The sequence below is a fragment of the Cinclus cinclus genome, chromosome 1, assembly GCF_963662255.1.
Source record: "Cinclus cinclus chromosome 1, bCinCin1.1, whole genome shotgun sequence".
Classification (NCBI taxonomy): Eukaryota; Metazoa; Chordata; class Aves; order Passeriformes; family Cinclidae; genus Cinclus; species Cinclus cinclus.
The window spans coordinates 94,514,510-94,537,604 of NC_085046.1; the positions used below are offsets into that span (position 1 = coordinate 94,514,510).

Sequence of the window (23,095 nt, forward strand, 5' to 3'; positions counted from 1 at the left end):
GATAATGGAAGGGAAAAAGTTGTCAACCCATTACTAATACAGCAAGATAGTGTAAACCAACACTTTATCAAAGACATCTATAAACAAGTAAATAGATATTTTATAGCATTCTAGTTTTTAAAAGTCTTTTGCAGCCCTTGTACTTGCTCTGTACTACTTTAGTTATATTGTTGCTTTTCTACAACTCTAAGGAAGAGTTCAATAGGTGTTCTTGAAATTAAGCAGCAGAACCTCAAAAACTCTACCCACAAGCATTTAAAACCATCCAAGGCAACACAGCACTGATTCTCAAATCTGACACTGATTCCACTGTTCACTCCACCAACATTAAATCCACTATTAAAGTACTTCAGAAACACCCTATTTAATTTCATCACATATCTTCACATCCATCCTGGAATCCAGGAATTGGCTACAGTTTTGCATAGATTAACAGCTCATATTTGCAATTCCATTCATTTTCTCTGTCCAAAATAGTAAGGAAACAGTCCTCCAACGATTCACTTATACATGAATACATTCAGCATTTTTATGCATGTTTTTACTGTATTCACAGTAGCAGCAGCCTTCAAAGGACCCTACCTTAAATACTGTTCATACACATTGCTTAAGAAAAACACTTCAACTTTGATAAGGCTCTTGCAGACCAGTGGACTGTGACTGACAACCGTGGGGCACACGGGTTCACAAGCAACAGTCAACACAGAGGCGTCTCTATAAGATTTTCTGAAAAGCTAATAATTGAACATGTTTCACATTCAAATATTTTGGCATTTTGTGCAGTGGGTCAAATTTATTCAGTGTTGCAACAGCATAAGGGATTGATTCTAGCTGGACTCCGAGTGGCCACCAACACTGCTCTATTACTCCATTCATCACCTGGTTAGGGGAGAGAAAATACAATGAAAGATGAAAGCCCAATCTCTCATGGGCTGAGATAATGGCAGGGAGAGATCACTCATCAGGTACCATCATGGGCCAAACAGACTCAACTTAGAGAAATTAATTTATGACCAATCAAATCAGAGTATGATAATTAGAAATAAATTTATGAAACCTCTTCCTCTCATTCTTCCTTCCTTCCCAGGCTTAACTTGATTCCCAATTCTCTACCTCCTTTACCCCAGAGGTGCAGGGGGACAGTCAGTTCATCACATGTTGGTTCTCCGTGGGCAGCAGGAGCACAGCCTGTCTCACCAAGGTCTGCAGGAAAATCTCACCTCCGGCACCTGGAGCCCTCCTCCCCCTCCATCACTGACCTTGGTGTCTGCAGGGCTGTTTCTCTCACATATCCCCACTCCTCTCCAGCTGCAACTACTCCTTTGCAGTAACTTTTCCCTTAATGATGTTGTTCCAAAGGCACTGCTTATGGTCACTGGTGGGCTCAGCCTTGGCCAATGGAGGGTCTATCTTGGAGCCATCCTACATTGGCTCTGTATGACATGGAAGCCTCTGGCAGGTCCTCACAGCAGCCACTCCTGTAGCCCTGCCCTGACCAGAACCTTCCACACAACCCCAGTGCATGCAGAGAGTCTGAAGAGTGACTCCATGGTGGTTATCCCAGTGGAATGACACAGGACAGCTGCCTTTCCAAAGGCAAGCACAGCACAATAACAGTTACAAAGCTGCTCAACTGTGCTTGTTATTGCAATTTTCAATCTAAAGGTCAGAAACATAAGAGACCCATGTGCATCCATGACTGAGAACAAAAAGCCTGCACAGAGAAAAGACTGCATACTGTTGCTTGAGCATCCCCAGGCCTATTTCATTAGCATGCATGTTAAGACTTCTTCAAGAAATCTCAGAATCACTAAGGGTATGCAAAATTAATAGAAAAATGAATATTTAAAAGTACTAGAAAAACATGTCTCAGCATTCAGGGCTTTTTATAACCTAACCTCATGATGTAAAATTATATGATCAAGATAGCAAGAGACTAGAAATAAAATTACCCACTAAACTTTCCTGGGTAGCCTAAGAAGATTCTCTGAAGAGTGATTAAAATCCCCTGTATAACTTAATTAATTATCAGGAAGGCAATTTATTCAGATTGATGCCTCATAACATAAATGCATATTTAACACATGAATCTATTATATTTTAATTTAATGAGTTCAGATAACATTGAAAAAATGGTAATGTTTTTGAGCTGGTAGATTAACAGGATGAACAAACTGGAATGCTTTATCTGGATTTGCTCTATGTTATCTCCACTCTTCACACTGCTTCAAGGTCAAGATCATAGAGCTGAAGAACTTCAAGTTTTGATTTAGTTGGTATATCCAAACTCATTATGCTAAACCAAACTGTTTTATGAGTTAAAAACAGTTTTAAATTAGGAAACATTGTGCTGGATGAGCCTAAAATGGATTGCCTCATAGATGAGAATCAGGGCTGTGTTTTAATGTGTGCTTGTGTTTCCCAGAACATTAAAACAAAGACAATATCACATTTTAAATGGCACTTAGGGCTTATTTAGGGATAATAGCTTGCAATAATTCCAGCTCCTCCTTTAAGTGTATATTCCATATTAAGATGCATTGTCATGGATTTTGCTAAGACATGAGAAATCTAGTGAGCAATGAGGGCACAAGTCCAGTCTCAGTTTTGCAGTAGATGCATCCTGAGAATAAGTAGTTGTAAAATCCATGTTGAAGATATCTTTCCCTTCTTGGAGTGGGAGAACTGGAAGTACAAGAAAGCTAGACTTGCTGACAGCCATATGCCTACAATCAAGAGATGTCCCAATTTAAAACTCAACAGGTAAAGCAAAGCTGTGAAGCTCTGTATGGGAAGTGCCATGTGGCTTTTGCACACCCAGCAGACAGGAGTGTCAGGCCCTGGGCTTCACTGATGCTTTTTGGTTTTCACCATCAGCTCACAATTTGTCATGTCAGGCACCTCTGTGTTGTACAACAGTGCTATTACTCAAACAACTTTTTCTTAGCACCATGCACAAGCATTCATGGGTGCAGCAAGCCACCTCTCTGCAACTAGCAGTCTTCAGGGTCTGAAGCACATAGGCCATGGAAATAAGCTGGCACCACTAGTCCCTCTTCTGCCTGCCTTGTTCACTGAGGCCACATACTACTGCTTTTGTAGTCACCTTCTGCAGGGACAAGAGAGGTTACAGCTAAAGCAAGCCCCATTGCAGCAAGCTAATAGAGACTGCTGGTTTCTGAATTTAAAGTTATTCATCTAAACAAATCTGAAGTCCCATTAAATCCCATTAAGTACTGACTACTTTAGCAACCTACTCCTGTGGGTTTCAATATACCCCTGCAGGTTGCTAGGGCCAAAAGTCCCATTTTAATGCCTTTTTCACAGTGTTCAGGCACTCTCCCCACACCAAAATATTTCTGCTGTATATTCAACAGTATCTGCTTCTCAGCCTTCTCTACAAACCCCTTGACACCCTTTTCTGTTTGGGCCCCCTTCACAGCTCTGCCATGCTGTACTTAGTCAGCAAATAACAGATCTGATACAGTTTCTGCAGTGCAGAACTTGAGCCCATTAACTAATCCTCAAGAAATTTGTTACAAATGCAATAGGACAGCTACACCTGGATTCTGAACAAAGTTCACAACAAACTTCATAAACACTCACTCCCCAGTGTTTATGTTCAGTGCTCACAAGAACTGATGCAGGATGATCTGACTGTATACCAGCTGCAAGTGCAAGGGTTAATGGTACCAGATTATCTCCAGCCATCAACTACAATGACAAACCAAAAAAAAAACCAAAACAAGCTTCAGTAAGACCAGAAGATTCCCTAGCCCAACAGCTCTCCACTGTTAAGTTTCCAGATCAAACAACTGTGAAAACCAGGTAGAGAAGATATTCCTACCTTCTACCCTTCAAAGGAGGAATCATCTTATGCTGCTGACCTGTGTCAGGACACAGGATTGTAAACATGCTCTCAGAACAAAGCACCATCACTTGAAATACATACCTACTTCAGGCTGCCAATGCTGGTCAGGTAATTCAGAAGCAGGGAGCCCAATCCACTTCAGAGAGCAATCATTTATGAGGTTTGTTTCTTCTGGAGCTTTTTGACGCAATAACAAAAGTATTGAAGCTAAATGTATCCAGTAGACAGCTTGAAGTTAGAAGTCAATAATAGCTGCAACAAGTGATCTCTTATCTCCCTGTTTATGCCTACAAATTCCATTCACTCCCTTGCAGTATTTTAAGTTATGCTGCAGTGCGATGACCTGGTTTACAGAGACAAAATGAAACGTTTTGAGCTCCTTTTCTCTCAGGAGAGCTGGAGTTTGCAACATCCGCTTCAAGTCAACAAGGTCTTACAGAGCCAGAGCCCAAGAATAAAACTTTGGATTCCCATAACATATAGTCTACATCAGCATGTTGCTCACCTGCCTTTATAGCCACAGAAGTGCCCCTCCCAAATTCCCAAAGTTGCTTTCCCTCCCAAACCATTATTTAATCCTTAGAGACCAAGAGCCAAACTACAGCATGATTATTTATTATTCTGTTTTGGTAGTCCAAAGGCAGCTTCACAAAAATAGCCAGCAGTCACCACCACAGTCAAATTTGTTACAACCTGACTCCCTGTAGATTGAAACCTGTAGGCAGGCAAAAACTTTAAGAGACAAACTCCTCTTCCAAATCACTCAGTCAGCAAAGACAGATGTCTCACTACAGCTTGAGCACATTCCAGTGTCACCCCATAATCTTGGCTCCTTGTTTCCAGGACACATCCAGGAATAAGAACCTTAAATAGGCTGGAAGTTCTGCCACCACTGTGGCTGCTCAAACTGTTGAGAGTAAACCATTCCTCTTGATTTACAGGAAAAGTAGATGAATACAGCAAACTGAAGTGATACAGAGAGGACAAAGTTGCAGTTCAGGACTGCTGACCACTTAAGGAATATTCTGTTCATTTAAAGTAAGCATTTAGAGAATATTTTTGGTGAGTCATGTTCTTCGTCAAGTGGAACTGTCTGCTTCCCTCTCCACCACCAAAGCAGTGGAGTGTTGGCAGAAGGGAGCTGTGTAAAATTTGGTAATTGATGACATTTTGCAAGAAAATTCAGATCCATAAAACAGAAGGTAGGTGTATAACTTAGTCCTTCAGCTGGGAAACTTCATAGAGGTAAGCACCAAGCATCTTCACCCCCTGGATGTAGTTGTACCTGCAAAGAAGGCAATTTCCTTTAGTAGTGTCTTCACTGAGCTGCATTTCTAGCAGGTGTCCTTTTTGCAAAACCCACACATCAGTCCTACATACATGCAAAACTCAACAGGAATTGCTGCTGCAAGTAACAGGCACTACTCTCCAAACTCCTACATCTTCCCTGGCAAGACAGAAACTGCACACTTGGGGGAGAGGGTAGCCAAGCTTAGAGACCAAAGAATTAAACCGGCTTCTGGTTTCAACTGTATCAATCTAGAAATCAAGATTCAGTTATAAACTAGTTACTCAACCAGTCATTCTCTGTTGGGGAAGATGGCACACTGCCATCCAGAGCTCAGTTCTTGGTGTTTTTCGTAATACATGCCAAGACACCAGCACAGGAATAAGTATTCTCTTACCTATTTAGTTTTTCATTTTGAGAATGAGCACCATCATCTGCAGCTCCAACAGGAAGCAGCATGACATTCTTTCCGGTGGCTTCTTGAAAAGTAAGGGTAACAGGAATGCTTCCTCCCTCCCTTGTCAGGTCTGGTTCAACTCCAAAAACTAGAAAAGTGATATTCTAGTCAGTTTGAGGTCTGTTTTTTTTTCCATAAACCCTCACTTAAGCCATCATGTACCAGCTGCTGGCCAAATCAGCCAGACTGCAAAGGCCACAAAACTGCGGAGCTTCTCCTCAGAGATGTAGCACTGGAGTATTGTCACTGTCACACACCAACACTTCATCTGAAGGCCTGTCTGTACTCCAACACAAGTTAGAATTGCTCTAGCTGCCCAATACAATCTAGCAAAACTGATTAAGAGGGGTGCTGTGATGACCAAACTTCACTGAATTCAGCTTCGCAGGTGATTTGAACCAACAGTCTCATGCAAAAGCAACACCACACCAACAAACTTGTCCCAGAACAGTAGAAATTAATTTGATATCCAGTATCTTTCCTTCCTGTACCTCAGATTTCAGCTTAAAGTTCGCAAATGACATGCTTCCTCACTTAGTGAGCCAAAGTTATTAGATATGACTGCAGAACACTAAATATTCAGCAAGCATGACCTCATCAGTCTTTCTTGAGGTGCTGGAACAAGATATTCTTAATCCTACCAATGCCAAGTGAAAACTCACTGACCTGTCTTCATGGCCCTCCTACCAGCCATGTAGTGGGGGTGGTTGAAGTCTGACACCCAGGGTTTTCCACCATGGCCTAAGTAGACTTTGAATTTGTTGGGACTCTGCAGCTCCTCAAACTTTTTGTTCAAGTAGTCTTCAACCTGTAAGAAAAATTGAATTATCTTATCTACTGTTAGCATTTTTATGAGCACTGGCAAAATTCATATTCTAAAAGCATTTTAGGGACTTGCAGGTCACTACAACTATGCACCAATACTTTTCCCATTGCTCTTATTTTGTAGTACTCCAATGATTCTCTGCTCTGAAGTCAAAATATCTTCTTTAGGCAAATTAACAGAACACTGTAGAACAATTAGCTATATGTCAAACACCGCTACTTTTGAATATGCATTTCAGGCAGTCCAAGTGCCTTACAATTAGGCAAGCGTTTATTCCTAAGCCCTTGAGTTCCAAGAAACTGGGGAATCAGACAATTAAAGTCTACAGGATTCCCTCAGTTATCTCTTGTTGAGGTGCAGCACAGGGAAGATAGTAGGAAAGCAAATGAACAGAACTGCTTTAGAAAACAGAAAACTCTTCCCCAAGGTAAGGTGAACACAAGTTTAGAGATGCTTGTTTCAATAGCAGCAACCCATCTCAACATACATTCTTCGTCACTTCTTCAGGAGTCATGTTTGGCACAAGCCTGATTGAGAACTTGCCAATCACTTTCCTAGGAATCACAGTCTTGGCACCAGAGGCTGAGAAGGCTCCTTCAATTCCATGGAGAGACAAGGAAGGGTATCTCCACCTGTGCATGAGGATCTCTCTCTGCAGAAGCAAAGAGAAAGATGCAAGGTTACATGAACTTTGACAGTTCCCTAAACTAATGATTTCTTCAACCTAATAAAGAATTCTCAAGAAAGTGCTTCTTCCCATGCAGAAAAGCAGCTCATTGAAGACCACTCAGAAGCTGTTACTCCCATTAAGGACATATTTCTATTATACAGCTGGATTCTCAGCACCTTAAGAGACTCAGCAGTTCTAGTTGAGCTCTCTTCTAGCTCCACAGAACTTATGGGACATAACCAATCTGCTTCTGATAAAGACACAAGCACCATTTATAAGGTGCTCAAGCACAGTTTGTAGGGAACACTAAAAGCTTTAACTCCCACTGCCTCAGGACAGGCAGGTGCCAGCATCACTAAGACACTGCTTAAGTTCACGTTTTCTAAAAGCCTCACTGCTGCTCAGACTGAGGCTTACACTGTGTTTTTCCTTATATAATCAGCTGTATTAAAAAGCCTGAACTTCAGGTTGACTAAACTGACCACCACTGCCTTCCAGGTACACTTCTTGCATTTCTTCTGTTAGCCTGGAGACAGCTGTTCAATACATTGGATCCTGAATTCATTGCAGTTGTTGAGTTGCCCTGAGCAGACACAGGTACAGTGTCTCCAGACTGAACTTCACTGCAGAAATGCAGAAGACTCAGGCATTTTGTGTCCTTTTTGTTAAAAGTTTTTTTCCAGGTACAACCTGCTTCTCAAAGCAAATGTAGCTGCCACAGTTCAAATCTCTCAAGCACATTTGCTTCTCATTGGAAAGTTACAGCCTTCTCTCCCTAGCCCTAAAGCCCTTCTTGCATGTACGCAGCTTCAAAGTTGCTTAGCTGGAATTTCAGTTGAGCCTGAACAAAACTGAACAGCTTCAGTTCAGTATCACAAAGAACATCTTGCCAGCTCCTCTTTATATCCAAGCTATAATTCATCCATTACTTTAAAGGACAAGGCTAAGCAAGGAAGCCTGTGTGCTCCCAGTTGATATAAACCTGAGCATGTAAAGACAAGGTTGAGGACATAAATTGTTACTTATACATATTTAAGTTTGAAGTCTCCTGACAGTACTAGGATGGAAGACAGACATGCACACATAAACTTGCCTTTTACAACACCTATGTCTGCTTTTTATGACAGGACATGTATTTACATCTAGCGTTTTAAAATTAATATGTAATACCAGTACCTTGTAAGATCCAATGCTGCTAAAAGCATTCATTTGGAGAGCTCCCAGGACAAAGATTTAACTTTAGACAGAAGTTTATTGAGCTTGAGATTGTTCAAAGATTTGGGCTGCCTAGCTCAAGATTACTAAACAGTCCTTGTTTGCCAGGTCTAGGAACATGTTCAGCATGTCAGCCATGAATTCAGCACAGCTAGGTTTCAACCTCTTTTCTCACCTAAGGAGCAATCATCTTTGAGAAACTACTTTATTTCTGATAACACACTGAACTTCCTACAGATGTAGAAAATCAGATTTTTTCGCAGATAGATTGTCATCTAGCCTCTGGAAAGCTGCCAACAGTCTTATGTACCATTAAGACAACAGCACTAAGGTTCCGTATAAGCTTCAAATACTATTTATACAGAGTAAGGAACAAATTTAGAATTGTCAAGACTGCTGGAGTTAAACGTGGGATAACCTAGAATAAATTTTCCAGCACCTAACACTGGCAGTTCCTCTGCAAAGTGTTAAATATGGAGTCAATAATACAGTAAGCAAAATGATCTCCAAGGCATTCTCACCATTTTGAGGAAATCAGATTAATCCTCTGCCTAATAAATTACTTAACTACACACACACATCCACAGAAGCTTGTTTCTGTCTCCTGCCAATACAGACAGCTTGATCTAGACAGGGTAGAGGAGGAGCAAAACACACCTTTGCATCATGCAGAAGTCTTGTTGCTCCTACATCTTTTGCATATTCTGTCAGGTCAAAATCAATCTTCTCATATAATGCCAGCTCCTCATCAGTAACAGGTGCCACTGCTTCATTAACACCCGGGATGAGGATTTTCCCTTTCTTGTCTACAAGAGACCCTGTAAACAAGAAGCACCTGATATCAGTATTCAACCAGAAGATACAAGATGTCATTGCTGGAACACTTTTCTTGGGAAACAGAAGTCTTGGCCTTCTGAAAATTCTGTAAATGCAATGAAATTCAGGCTTCTATTTCCCAGAGCATGCATCACTGAGCATGAAAGACTTAAAAGAATTCGCTGGTATCCAGTATGTGCACATGCTTGCTACTTTACTTAATTCTACTGCTACATTTTGCTAGCTGTCCGAAGGTGGGATTCCCAAAGAGCTCACTATCACACCCACAGCAGAATTTGAGAAGACAGATGACTTAGTTAACATGAAAATTTGCAGTAAGGTTTCAGGGAAACCTAAGAGTAAATAGACAACTTCTTGGCAAGACCTTCACCATATTCTTTGTTTCTGTACCTAAGGCATTAGCTCTACATACCTGGCAAGCACTGTTTCACTGGTCACTGCTTTGCTACTGCTAACAGTCCTCAGTGACTCCCTCACTGCAAACTCAATCATGCTTGGATGGTTCTTGCTCCCATTTTAAATGCATTTGGTGAAACCTGTGTTTTCTTACCCATTAGAGCAATGAGATCTGTCATGGCCTCATGTACCGAACCACCATAAACTCCAGAGTGAAGGTCCTTGTCACAGCATTCTACCTGATTGAAGTGAATGAAGATTCAGGTCAACTTTAACACAAAGATATTGCCATGTAGGGAGGAGACTAGAACAGCCAAAGCCCAGCTAGAATGTGATCTGGCCAAGGGTCAAGGAGCATCCCCATCACTTGTTGAAAGCAAAGAGTAGTGTAGTGTCAGGAGATGAGAAAAAGGCAGAGATATTTCATGTCTTCTTTGCCTCAGTCTTCAATATCAAGATCAGTTGTCCTCAGGATGCCCAGCTCCCTGAGCTGGAAGTCTGTGATGAGGAGATGACCTGCTATGTCAATTAGCCACCCACAAGTCCATGGGCCCAGATGGGATCCAGCCCACCCCAAAGTACTGAGGGAACTGAACTTGTCAAACCACTCTCAATCATCTAGCAACAGCTCTGGTTAACTGGAGACATTCCAGCTAACCAGAAAAGCACAACTGTGAACCCCATCTATAAAAACGGTGTATGTGGATGAAGATATCCATGCTACTAGACAATCCTTCAGTGAAAGTGCTGGCTTACCTTGCTTCACTCATCTGAAAGTGAAGTATCCACCCAAGTATCAGACAGGATTGCAAGAGAAGGATGTTTAGACAATTAGGAAAACCATTCCACCTAAGGAGCCTGTTTCTTCTTTTTCTGAATAAAGGCTACTGGCATGAAAACACTTGCACCACCAATCTTCTCCAGTGGAAAAATCAGTTTAATAATACTGGATTTGCAGTGTATTTCAGCACTTACCTCTATGAAGTAGTAGCAGATACCTCTCAAACCATAAGTGATACAAGGCTTCTTCTTGCCTAGCCAGTAGTTGTCAGAAATGCAAACGTAATCCACATCTTTAAAGAAAACATCTCGCTGAGCAAATATCAGTTCATCAAGGCCTTCAGATCCTGATTCTTCCATACCCTCTAGGCAAAACCTAATATTTACTGGAAACTCCTTTGAAATTAAAACCAGAAACAGATTAAGTATGTGAAAATACTTGACTCCTTCAGTAATCAGTAATTTTCATCTGTTGCATTCAAAGCAGAAAAGTGGACCTGGCTAAAATAGTTCCATGACAGTGGAATTTGTTAATTATACACAAACTGGTTTAAAGTTTGGACTGCGCTTATGTTGAGGGCACTTACACCACCTGTCATTTGATGGAATATAAACTCTTCAAAAAAGCCATAAAAACTTGTCCCCAAACTCCTTAAGCATGGGAACACAGCAGAAATCTGTTGCCAAAGGCAAGCCACCAAGCTAGGAAAACTAATATAGACCACAGGAATTGCATGCCACAGTAGCAACAGAGCTACCCTATCTATCCAGTCTAGCATATCCTATAAACCTAGACAGCAACTGAGAACTGTTTATTCCTCTCAAAAGGAATAGAAACTTGTCTTGCAAGATAAAGCCAACACCCTGAGCTATTTTTGATTGCAAATTTTCTTAAACAGAAATAAGAAAAGCTCTCAATTTCAGTGTTACTAAGTTAACCACCTCTTAGAGCTCAGTGGCAGTGAGATATTAAGCTTCGATGCAGGCCAAAGCAATTTGACATCCTTACATGATAGCGATCACATTTGATTATTCCTCCTGCTCCACATGCTTGCATATGTATTTTCCTTTCTACATATTTCATTAAAGGAAAACTGTTAAAAATGCAACCTAAGCATCTATAAGACTAACTTGTCAGCAAGTCAACTTAACCCTACTAGTAAATCAGGGAATTTACAGGATGATTGCACCATTCCTCCCATCAGCTGAATTAGCAGGTTTCCCTCAAAGGTTCGTGGCTTGGATAACATTTATTGCTAGACTCAGCTGTGTGTAAACAAGCAGATTATGTTTTGGGCACATACTTGGTTAGTTTGCTGATAAGCCTCCAAGGCATTCAGCCAGGCAAGCACTGGACCTTTGTCATCTGTTGATCCTCTCCCATACAGCTTTCCTGTAGAAACAAGACACAAATTAACCAGTAAGGAAAAAAAAATAGTATGAAGTTTCATCTCCTGCCTAGAGGAAAAGGCTATTTTTGGAAAACTTTTTTAACCCTACTTATATAAAAACTTTCATTTGATTCTTCATAAGCAGCAGTTTTACATTCTGCTTCACATACCCTTTCAAGTGGGATAGGCATAGGACTGCAATAGCTCTCCCACTTACAGAGCTACCCCACCTCTTCCCCCAGCTGCTCCCTCAATAGGAGTTTATTATAAGCCAGGAAAAGATACAGCTGCCTTATCCTTCATAATAATACCATTTACTACAAACACCTAAGAATATAAGCAAATTTTCTGCTTCTAACAGAAATCTGCCAAGTATTATCTTCAGTTCAATAACTTTGTCTGAAGAGTAATAGTTCAGTAGCCAGTGACAAATTAGATTATTCTCCAGATAGAAGTGGATCTCCTTAGAAAGGAATTAAGTCAAAGACAAGTTTCACGGGCACAGGCCCAGAAAATCTAGCATATGGGATCACAGCAGAGGCAGCTATCAGTGCAACTCAGCTGTGGCTACAACCCCCCAGCAAGACACTTAACCAGTGACAGAACAGGCCAGACAGCTTCAAAGGTAAAGAGCCATTGGTGAATGTCTCCTGCGTAGCCAGGCTGCACAGAGACAAGCCACAGCCTGAGGCAAGTCTAGGTCTTGCTAGCAGATGAGATAACACAGTTTAGTAACTTGGACTCTGTTGCCCATGACTAGGTGCCCAAGCAGAAGTACTAGCTAGGACAGATACTCCTCCTTTTGGCAATCAATGCTTATGCAGCACAAGTGGTTAATGTCCTTCTATTGATATGACCTTTAACACTGAGAAAGTAAAGCCAAAGCTGATGGTAGCACCAGCTTTTACTAGAAAAGGAAGTTTTAGTCTTCTTAACTGCTGGCAGTGTTGTTTCAACAGGAGATACTGAACCATTTCTTCATCCCCATTAACAGCAGAGGGACAAATTTTGGGGCACTACCTCTGCAAAAGCTTCTGTAGTACACATAGAGCAGTTAAACACAAGGCAACCCAGGGAGGCTGCTGTGCCACTCCTGTCTCCAGGCATAAAGAAGCTGTGTTGTGTGTTTTTTCTCAGTAACGGTTCAAAATTCCTGCAGTCTGACATGACCTTACAGGCTTCAAGCTGTGAACAAGAAATTAGTTCTAAAAAGCTCTCTGGCAAAAAGCTGGCACCATGGAAGGTAGCAGTAAAGATTGTGCTGCAGCTACAAGGAAGAAAACATGCAAATTACAGCCTAGACTATCAGAAAAGGAAACAATCCCAAAAGCAGCTGAGATTTTGCAGCTTTACTTTTATACCATTTCCCCACCTGCACATTTTTACCTCAACAGTATTAAATAAACACCCATACCAGTCCTTACTCTCCTTCCCCCTTTCAATCAACAGCACAGCTTAGGAACAACTGAGGAATACCACACTTGTTACAGAAGCATTCACCAGTTTGTGAAGTCCACTGCCCTTACCATCTCTTTCTACCAGTGTGAAGGGCTCGCTATCCCAGCCATCCTCTAGTGCTGCTGGCTGAACATCCAGGTGACCATATACACATACTGTCTTTTTGCATGGATCTGTGCCCAGTGTTCCCAGAACAATTGGAGGTAGAGGGATCTCTGATCCATCCGGCAACTAGAAATAGGAAGGCAGAACTTTTAATAGAACATGGAACGTCCGAGTCTTAATCAGATACATTAATTACTTTAATACTATGGAGGTTATGAGAGTAGAGGCACAGACTGCTAAATAAAACTAACCTAATTAAACCAACTGCCAGAAGCAGGGTGCCCAAGAAGGCCTGATAGCATCATGCCAGTCAGCTTCCTGACAAGTCCCAAGCCACTTAGAACTATTAGCTTTAAACTGCCAATCCTACATCAGATTTTAGCAGAGCAAGCTAACTGTATGCCAAACTGCTATATCTAATGCTGACCTGAGCATAAGTGATAAACTCCATTCAATATTGGGTTCTGTGTTGCTTGTCACTGCACTTCCATCCTGTCCACAGTATAGGTCTTTGGACAAACATTTCTTGGCAGTGCTAAGACTGGGTGTAACACGTGCCTACACCCAAATAAGATCAGCATAACACATTTCACTGTACCAGCCTACATTGTTACATTAAGGGCAGGGTAGTGCTGATGAACTCAGTTCAGGAGTTCAAGAGTTGAACTTGGCTTAATCCCTTGGAATACCCCATAAGCAATTATCACATGCTATTCCCAGTCAGCAAGTATTTGCTGTCTGGAGAACATGTACTTATACTCACTGTTCAGCAGATCAAAATCAGCTTTGACTTTTTGCTTATATGGGTCCCAAGCTCCAATTTTTTATCAACATGTTACATGGTCCTTGGCCAGCTGCAGCTCTACATGATTAAAGCACTACTGCAAGAATTTACAGCAATCAATGCACAACAAATTGCTGTGTAGCAATTTTTTGTTCTGACAAGTTCAGTTGCTTTACTTTGTCCCTCACAGATATAGCAGCAACACTGACTAGCACTCCCTATACTTAACATAAAACTGAACAGTAACCCTCACAGATGGATTAAAGTTACCTAATAAAAATATTACATATAAAACCCTAAAATCAATTCCTGCTACCAAAAAGTTACAGTGGTGAAAATAACTGTCTCTGAATTAATTGAAATGTTTTTGATGGAGTTTTCGGCTGCAAGTAGTAGCAGAGCTAGAATTAATCTACAGATTCCCTCCCAAGTCAGCTGTTTTCCTGTTGGAACCTGTAGCTACAAACATGTGTAATCCAGTTGCCCAAGGCAAGAACTGCTCAGAAGGTTCCAATAAGCACAGATTCCACTCAGCAGTCTTTCACACCAATTACAAGGACAATCTCCTAAAACTAGTATACATTCCAGTACAAGGTCTTTAATGCCACTATCCAAATCCTAGTCTAACAGTTTTGGTATGGGTCTTACTCTGAGGCAGGTAGTGGTTTGGCACTTCAATGAAGGAGCATATCAAGTGGGTATTTCCCTACAATGACATTATCATTCTTGTAAGCACACACATTTCTCGGGGGGGGGGGGGGGGGGGAAAGCAGCCTAGACAACTAAAAATGAGAAGGGAAGTAATTATTTTAATGATACTTTTGTATCTAGTAAGGGAGCAATGCAATCCTGTGACAAATGTAACACTTCTGAAAGAGTCTTTCCAAAAGTCTTTTGGCAGACTTACTGAAACTTCAGTGAGTATCGTTATGGGTCTAAGGACAAATACCAGCCTGTTGTTTAAAATAACTAACTTTTTTTGCTCTATTCATGTTCTGTTCAAAGAGTATTTAAAACATAGTCCAAATACATTTAATACAGTCCAAAACTTAACTCAACATGCTTAATTGGGCCCCGAGGTTTTCTATAAACAAAGGTTTTTAACAGAAGGTTCAGACTGTGCAGCAGGAAAGACATTAGCCTACACCACAACAGGCTACTGCCTTTCCAGGCCACTGCCCAGAGGGCCCTTGCGTGGTGATCCTGACCCAGAAGTCCATCAGATGCCCAGGAAATAGTGACCCACAAAGATAACCTGAGTACCCCGAAGCCTATCCTAGCCTATGCTGCACACACAACTTCACCTTCCTGCCTGTACTGTGCTGTGCATATCCCTGGACTGCAGGATAAACTGAGCCACTTGACTGTAACCTGAAGGCAGCCCCCACTGGGCACTGGGGATTATATCACCTGCATGTCCTTGACTTAATCCAAAAGTGCCTCAAGAAATTCTCACACAAAATCCTTTTTGTCAGTGGAACTGAACAGCTTGAATAAATAAAATGGGAAAACATATCCATGCATGGGATCTGCACCATATATTGGATGCCTGCTAGATGCTGCACAGCTCAAAAGTGCCAATATATACAGGGACATAAGAATATCCATACTATCCTCTTCCTTTACAGCGATAAGTCAAATAAACAGCCTTTTAATGGAGTTTAGGTACCTTTCATATTGGGAACATAAGAAGCCAGCACCTCCTCATGCAAAACACCTCGTCTTCTAAATAGATTTTTTCCTTAATTAACTATATTTTTTATATATATATACATATAAAACGCAGGAGATGCTCACATACCTTTTGCTTCCCAATGTCCATGAGTTTGGTTGTGCCTCCCAGTCGCTCAATCTCCTTCGCAGCAACCTCCATCATGCGCTTGATTTCACCCCTCTTCTCTGGCCATGCTGACACACTCTGGATTGCCACCCACTCTGCCAGGCGCTGGAGAGATGGAAGAGCTACAGGTTTTACTACACAACAGGCACCATGCAAATACCACCACAGCTTGTAATTCAAAAAACACTGGTTTAAGTCAAGCTCAAACTGAGGCAAATCAGCTCTGGCCTCTGCTCAAAGAAGAGCTTTTAGCCATTAATATTACCCTCAAAAGCTCTCTAAAGCCTCACACTCTAAACCTCACCTCTCTAAAATCTACAGCTGTCCCTGCTGCATAGCACAATGTCTACAAATATATCAAATAAGCTTAAGAGCATGACCACTTGTGTTTTTGTGCCTTTTTAGTTACTGTTCTTTAGGTATTCAAAACCAGCTAAAATCTTTTGGGCCTCTCAAAGAGGCCACTTTAGCTTTTTCTCCCTGTATAAGTTCAGCAAGAACAACTGGCAGATCAAGCTGAACACTTGCATTGTTCATGCCTGAGTTGACCACATCACTGATTGCTCCATGGGTGAAATCTACAGGATTACAATACAACCTGTAACTAAACAGCAGGTCAAGCAGCAAAATACCTCTTTGGAGAGGTCAACCTCTCCTCCTGTACCCCATCATAAATTGTTTTATACAAGAAAGCTTTGTTCCAGCCACATAATATATTTCACCTCCCATCTCCAAAGAGAAGAAACTATAAACTAGTTTGGCATTCAGAAGCCAGTGTCAGCTTACTGTATCTCTAAATAGGTCACCGGCTGCACAATACAGTAATAGACAATTTCCAAATAAATTTATAATGGACATTAAGGTTTTTGAACAGAACTATACTTAAATTTAAGAAATAGTTCTCTGTCCTGACTCAAATTCCTCACTTGCTGCCTGTTCTCCCCTCTCTCCCATTACTTGACATTATTACTGAGCATATCATATAGATGTAGCAACAAACTTGAAGCTGACCACCTAACTCCTAATACTGCATAGCTGCCCATGCTGCAGGATGAAACTCAAAAAAGCCTTACCTGAACATAGAGGTCCTGATGTTCATCAATGTATTTAAAGATGGTTTCAAGAGCCGACATTCTTGGACTAGTTTTCGAACAGTGTTGCTGAAGATTCTGTGACACAAAAATAATTTAGCTTTCAAAGGTTTAAGAAGTGACAGTCAGTAATCAAGAGCCACAAGAGACTTTCACCTTTCAGCTTCTAATGCCACACACCAAGCCGTACTAATATAAAACTTGAGGCTTCTCCCTTTCATGAAATTAACCACAGTGAAGTGGCTAAACAAAAGCATATTTAAATTTCAACACCACTCTTTCTGCCTCTCCTCTCAAAATAGCTTTCAAAGTTAAACTGAGCAGTCTTGTCTCTAGAGATACTTCAATGAAATCATACACCTCATTTTACTGCAGACTTACAGGCAAAATGTTACTCAAGTAAAATGCAACTTCAAAGAGTAGATTTCATTATGAGTTCAACTAATAGCATGCCATAGGCTTGAATGCTGGTAGCCAGGTCCAAGAAAGCACCACACACTACAGAGGTTAAAAGCAGGCAGCTGGAGAACTCTGCTTTCTTCAGCCTTAGGTTTCAGCCTGCCACTCAGATTTCACAAGTAAGGTCAGAACGAAGCCATGGGAACAAAGGCCAGCCTCAAGAGGTCATGAGCAAGTGGTCAGTGACTACTTCAGTGCTACCACTTCCTTAGTTTGCTTTTGTTTCAATTGAAGTTCATGTGAGAAAACCCAAAACCTCTCCCCTTTTCCGCTTTCTTTCTTACCAGTCTGAAAGTAATACTGAAAAGAAATACTGTCCACTAAAGCAACAAAGCAAACAAGCTTAAGCTTAACTCTCAAGTTAGAACTACAGATACAGTACCTTATCTAAGCCAGGAAAATAATAAGCTTTACAAATCCCAGAATGGCTAAGGTTGAAAAGGACCACTGGAGGTCAGCTGGTCTAAGATGTGGCCCTACAACACATTAGTCAGATAGTGTCCAGGAGGCTTTTGAGTAACTCCAGAGATGGAGGCTCCCTGAAGGGTGCCTCTGGAATCCAGGTGCCTGAACTACGAGGAAAAAAATAGTGTCCATGTAATAAATGCATGTTCAACAGCTCCAGCCACTGTGATTCAGTATTTTGTTGAGTCAGCTTTATGCCAGATCTTTTATGCTTTTCTTCTGCTTCTACATGGTAGTCACAAGACAGTTGTTAAAACATCTGACTGCTTGTCTTGGGCTTTCTTGAGCAGCTGACTACTCTACATAGCTGAAACAAATCCTTTCTAGCTGCAGGTCGTCCCATACAGCATATTGCAATACAAGCCTCATCCCAAATTTTCTTTCAAGCAAAGCTGCACCTGCACAGATACTGGTGTTTGACATAGAAAAATCCTTTCCCTCACCAGAGACAGCATCGATTTAATTTAAAACACCCATCAAGTTTAAATTTCAATAACTAGGTTTACACAACCAATTAGAACAACCCCAGATCACCGGACAGGTGAGCATTCACTTCAATAGTCATGAAAGGCAGAAACTGAACACCTTCAGAAGGACTACACAGACATAACCACACTAAAGCAATGCTTCTCACTGAAGCTGGGGCTCCCTAATGAAGCCACCGCCTCACATGCAGTTAGAGCTCAGGCAGGATCCATGGGGAGCTTTTCAGGAAACCAGCACAAAGGCATCAGTCCCTCCCCTTGACTCAGCCGGTTTCTATAGCAATCCCAGGGCTCTAGCTTCACAGCACAGACACAAAATACAAGTTGCATGGAGGCTTACATTCCGTCCAACACAAACAAGATCTGAACTACTTGTTAAGTTCGGGACTTTTTTGACTACTTTAGATATGACCTTAACCATAGTTAAATAGTTCTGAAATCACAAGGGCATTGAATCACACAAGTCACACTAAAGGGCCACAAAGAAACCTGCTCCAGAAAGTTTTAAACTACAAAAAGTATTGGTCATTACATACAAAAAGTCAGGATGTTACTTCCCCTTCGTCTTCAAAATCAGAGTTTAAACTTCCTGTAACTCCTTCAGAATGGAGAGCTGAATCCTTCCTACCTCTGCGGAAGAGGCTCCACAGTTCTTTCACACCTTTTCACAGGACTATAGAAGTTACACCTTCAAATAAGATAACCCAAGGGACTATCATTGCACCACTACAACTTTGCCCTCCTTACCCACAAACAACATTGGCATCCTCGAGGAGAGCACTGAACCGAGTTAAAAGAGCTCTACGGCCACTCCACGCTCACATCGCAGGCTCAGCACTTCAGGCCGAGGCTGACTTAAGGGTTAAACGTGGGACTTTCTGTACAGGGTTCTGCAGCCCCGGGACGAGCTCCCCGCAGCCCCCCAGATCGGTGACAGCCTCGGGACGGGAGGGAGGGGGCTTCCCAAGGACAGCGCGGGGGGAAGGCTCACGGGGAGGGACAGCGACAGCGAGGAAGGGGATAGGAACAGAGAGGCAGGAGCAGCTTCTCTGCGGGGGCAGCCGCGGTACCACCGCGCCCCAAGGCCGGACGGACGCTCTACACCGGGGCACACGGAGCAAGGCCCGGCCCGCCGGCGGCGCCGCGCGCCCGGCATTCCCGGCTCCTCCCCGCCAGGCCGGGCAGGGCCGGCCGGCCACGTACACCGGCGCCGCCGCACCCCAAGGCCAAGGGACCCGGTTCCCCCCCCCCCCCCCCCCCCGACACTCACACACTCCGCGAGGATACCGCCAGCTTCCACCTGAAGAGCTTTCCGGCCTCCGCGGCGCTTTAAATACCACCGCGCCAGCCCCGCCCCGCGCAGCACGCCACACCGACCAATCCGCGGGCAAGGAGAGTCTCGGGGGCGTGGCGTGAGGCGGGGAGGGGCGGGGCCTCGGCGCAGGGCAGCGGCCTACCGGGGGGCGGCCCCTGTGGGGAGGGGCCGGAATAATACAGGGGCGTAATAAAGGGAAATGTGGTATATAGGTGAGAATAACATGGGGTGTGGGGCTGACAGCCGCCCGGACAACTGAATTGCTCCAGCCGAAGCTGGGAGTATTCTCATGATCTTCCTACTTTTGTGGTTTAGATAGGTTAAATAAATTTAGATAGATTTAGACGTGGTTTAGACAGGTCCCTAGAATTAATAATTAAGAATTCTAATCACAAAATTAATTATAGAATACCCTGGATTGGAAGGGATCCACAAGGGTTATCAAAGTCCAATTCCTGGTCCTGCACAGGGCATCCCCAAAAGTCACACCATGTGCCTGAGAACACTGTTCAAATGCTTCTTGAACTCTGGCAGGCTGGTGCTGTGCCCAGACACCCTCTGGATGAAGAACCTTCTTCTAATATCCAACCTGAACCACCCCTGACACATCTTAAGGCCATTCCCCCAGGTCCTGTCACTGGTCACCACAGAGAAGCGATCAGTGCCTGCCCCTCCTCTTCCTCTCATGAAGAAGCTGTACACTGCAGTGAGGTCTATCCTCAGTTCCCTCTTCATCCTGAACAGAACAAGTGACCTCAGCTGCTCCTCACACAGCTTCCCCTAACCATCACCCTCCTTTTAACACTCCCTAATAGTTCCGTATTTTCTATTGTGTCACCCAGAACTGCCCCCAGCACTGGAGGTGAGGCTGCCCCAGCTCAGAGCAGATCAGGACAATCCCCTCCCTTCCCTGGCTGTGATGCTGTCCCTGATGTCCCCCAGGACGGGGTTGTCCCTCCTGGCTGCCAGGGCACTGCTGACTCGTGTTCAACTTGCCATCGACCAGGACCCTCAGGTCCCTTTCTGTGGCACTGCTTTCCAGCTCCTCATTTCCCATTCTATACATACATCCAGGGTTGCTCTGTCCCAGGTGCAGAATTAGGTACTTGCCCTTGCTAAATTTCATAGGGCTAGTGACTGCCCAGCCCATTAATTTATCAATGTCTGTCTACAGGGCCTCCCTGCCTTCCAGGGAGTCACATCTCCTCTCAATTTATTATCACAGGCAAAACAATTTAACATCCTTGGTTGGATAAGGGAAGTGCAGTATGAATAATAAGACGAGAAAGTGAAGTGAGGTCACCTAATGAAGAGTTCTCTGAGCTCCTAACAATGGTGGAAAGGAATTAAGTGATTTTAAATGTAAAAAGATAAAAATTCAGGTAAGACTTGCTGTTACCTTGTGCCTGCCCTGCATGAAGCCAACATTTATAAGATGGGAACTGCTGATGTTCATGAATAGCTCTGTTGTATACAGCTGCTAACCATGCATGGATGTAATAATTTAGTAACTCCCGTTGGTTTATAGACATCCTTAAAATAAATGTAAAAATGGCAGCTGGCCCTTGGCTGCAGTAAAAGTATTTGTTGCCTGAATTACGGAGGAAGGTTCACCACTCAGTCAAACCTATTGGGCAGTGCCTCAAATACTGGCGAGAAACCTGTTGAAATTTGCTGAGGGCATAAAGCTGAGGAGGTGGAGTTGGTACAGGGAAGGAACAGCTCAACAACCCTGAATATCACAGAAAGAAAAGCAGGATGAAATTAGGTAGCTGGAAGCTCAAGAGCTGGAAACGTGTGAAACAGAGGGGCATACTGGCTGGTCTTTGATCTGCCATGGGGGAGAGCTGCATAAATTAGGAACTTGGCTGGTGGTGCTGTGTGGGTTAAGGTAAGTTCTAGAGCTTTGCACGAGGCTGGTCTGGCCACAGGCTGTGCTGAGCTTGAGATTCACAAGCTGATGCCGGCCTTGGTTTGTCCCCAGGGAGTTGCCTGGGGTGTCCCTGGTACACTCCAGACACGTGGCTCCTGGCTGGGGATGGGATGGGATGGGATGGGGTGGGATGGGATGGGATGGGATGGGATGGGATGGGATGGGATGGGATGGGATGGGATGGGATGGGATGGGATGGGATGGGATGGGATGGGATGGGATGGGATGGGGTGGGGTGGGGTGGGATGGGCCCTGGCTGCCAGGCTTTGCCCTGGAAGGCCCCCATGGGGAGCTCCTGCCACTACTGGCAGCCTAGACTTGGGGGAGCCCCTGACACCAGGACACCTGGCACTGTTCTGGGAGAACAGATGGCAAACTGTACCTGAAATGGACATATGGAACTTAGAAACTAGAGTAAAGTTTCTATTTGCACTTATGTTAGGAAAAATCTTGCCTGAAAGCAAGAGAGAAAAAAAAAAGGATTTAAAAATTATTGTTTTTTAAAAAAAGGAAAGAGAAACTGCTTCTAAAAAGCAGTTTGTTGCATTTATGAAGGGTATTAATTGACATGACACAGGATGATTTCTGCTGGCATATTTTATTCTCATGTACTTACATGGAAGTAATTTCTGGTACTTTTTTCTCATGTTCCTTTAAAAAATTCACAAACCAAAATAAGAATCAAGGACATGAGCTGACAAAAGAAAGGCATTAAAGAAGTATTTGTTGTGCAGCAACTCTTGTGTATTGTATTATCCCAGTTTTCTGCAAGCCTGTATTGATCTAAATCCATGAAGGATAATGTGAAGAACAAACACAAAAACCACACAGTAACTTACCTGAGGGAAAGCAACAACCTTTTTTGAAAGATACCAGGCCCAATTATCAGTTTTGAGCGCTTTGTAAATTGTCTTTATGGAAACACCGTTTTGTTTTACAAGGCTGTTAATTTGGAGGTGAAAATAACATATGCATACATCAAAATCCTTTGGGAATAGAGGAGAAAGGAGGGGTGGGAAAAGATACATTTATCAGAAATGATTTAGGGACAGGGGATGACAAACAAGATATTTTATAAAGAAAATATAAGGATGCTGAACATTCTTTGGTTCTGACAGAGATATCTGAACATCTAACCTGCTCTGTTTCTTTTTTTACTATGTTGTCTTTGAAATAATTTTATTCTAAAGAAATAATTTGTAGGTACTTGTACCATTGCTTTTAATCACAGGGATGTAGCATGTATGAGTCAACTGAAGCAGTAGCAGCAGTGTAAGTGAGGAGCCTGAAACATAAGCACTGGTCTGGGAGAGAACAACTGTGTGAATCAACTTTTTTGGAAGGCTGTGGACTGAGAGCCACAGGGCTGTGGGAGGCCAGCAGAAATGCCATTAATAGTGTGGCTGTCCTTTCTGAAAAATTCCATGAG

General features: G+C 42.8%; 2 protein-coding genes across 5 annotated transcripts in view; both read right to left on the bottom strand.

The window, feature by feature from the left end:
• The window catches only part of CNDP1 (carnosine dipeptidase 1), a 30,901-nt gene extending 26,482 nt beyond the window's left edge, over window positions 1-4,419 (bottom strand). Inside the window, exon 1 of the mRNA XM_062487505.1 lies at window positions 3,953-4,419. The gene's annotated coding sequence lies outside the window, so the exon portion shown is untranslated. The remainder of the gene's footprint in view (window positions 1-3,952) is intronic.
• Window positions 4,420-4,470: 51 nt separating this feature from the next.
• CNDP2 (carnosine dipeptidase 2) lies at window positions 4,471-19,717 on the bottom strand. Of its 4 annotated transcripts, none has more exons than XM_062487528.1 (12): window positions 19,689-19,717; window positions 16,992-17,087; window positions 15,880-16,023; window positions 13,258-13,420; window positions 11,645-11,733; window positions 10,536-10,736; window positions 9,715-9,799; window positions 8,985-9,145; window positions 6,930-7,094; window positions 6,283-6,424; window positions 5,557-5,704; window positions 4,471-5,156 (listed from the first exon to the last, which is right to left on the bottom strand). In XM_062487528.1, the coding sequence occupies exons 2-12, from the start codon at window positions 17,049-17,051 to the stop codon at window positions 5,087-5,089; spliced, it is 1,428 nt and encodes a 475-aa protein (XP_062343512.1). In that variant the 5' UTR covers window positions 17,052-17,087; window positions 19,689-19,717; the 3' UTR covers window positions 4,471-5,086. The 4 variants fall into 4 exon arrangements, with proteins under 4 accessions (XP_062343512.1, XP_062343522.1, XP_062343531.1 ...); XM_062487538.1 differs by lacking the exon at window positions 19,689-19,717 and adding an exon at window positions 19,166-19,400; XM_062487547.1 differs by lacking the exon at window positions 19,689-19,717 and adding an exon at window positions 17,851-18,255.
• Window positions 19,718-23,095: the final 3,378 nt, after the last annotated feature.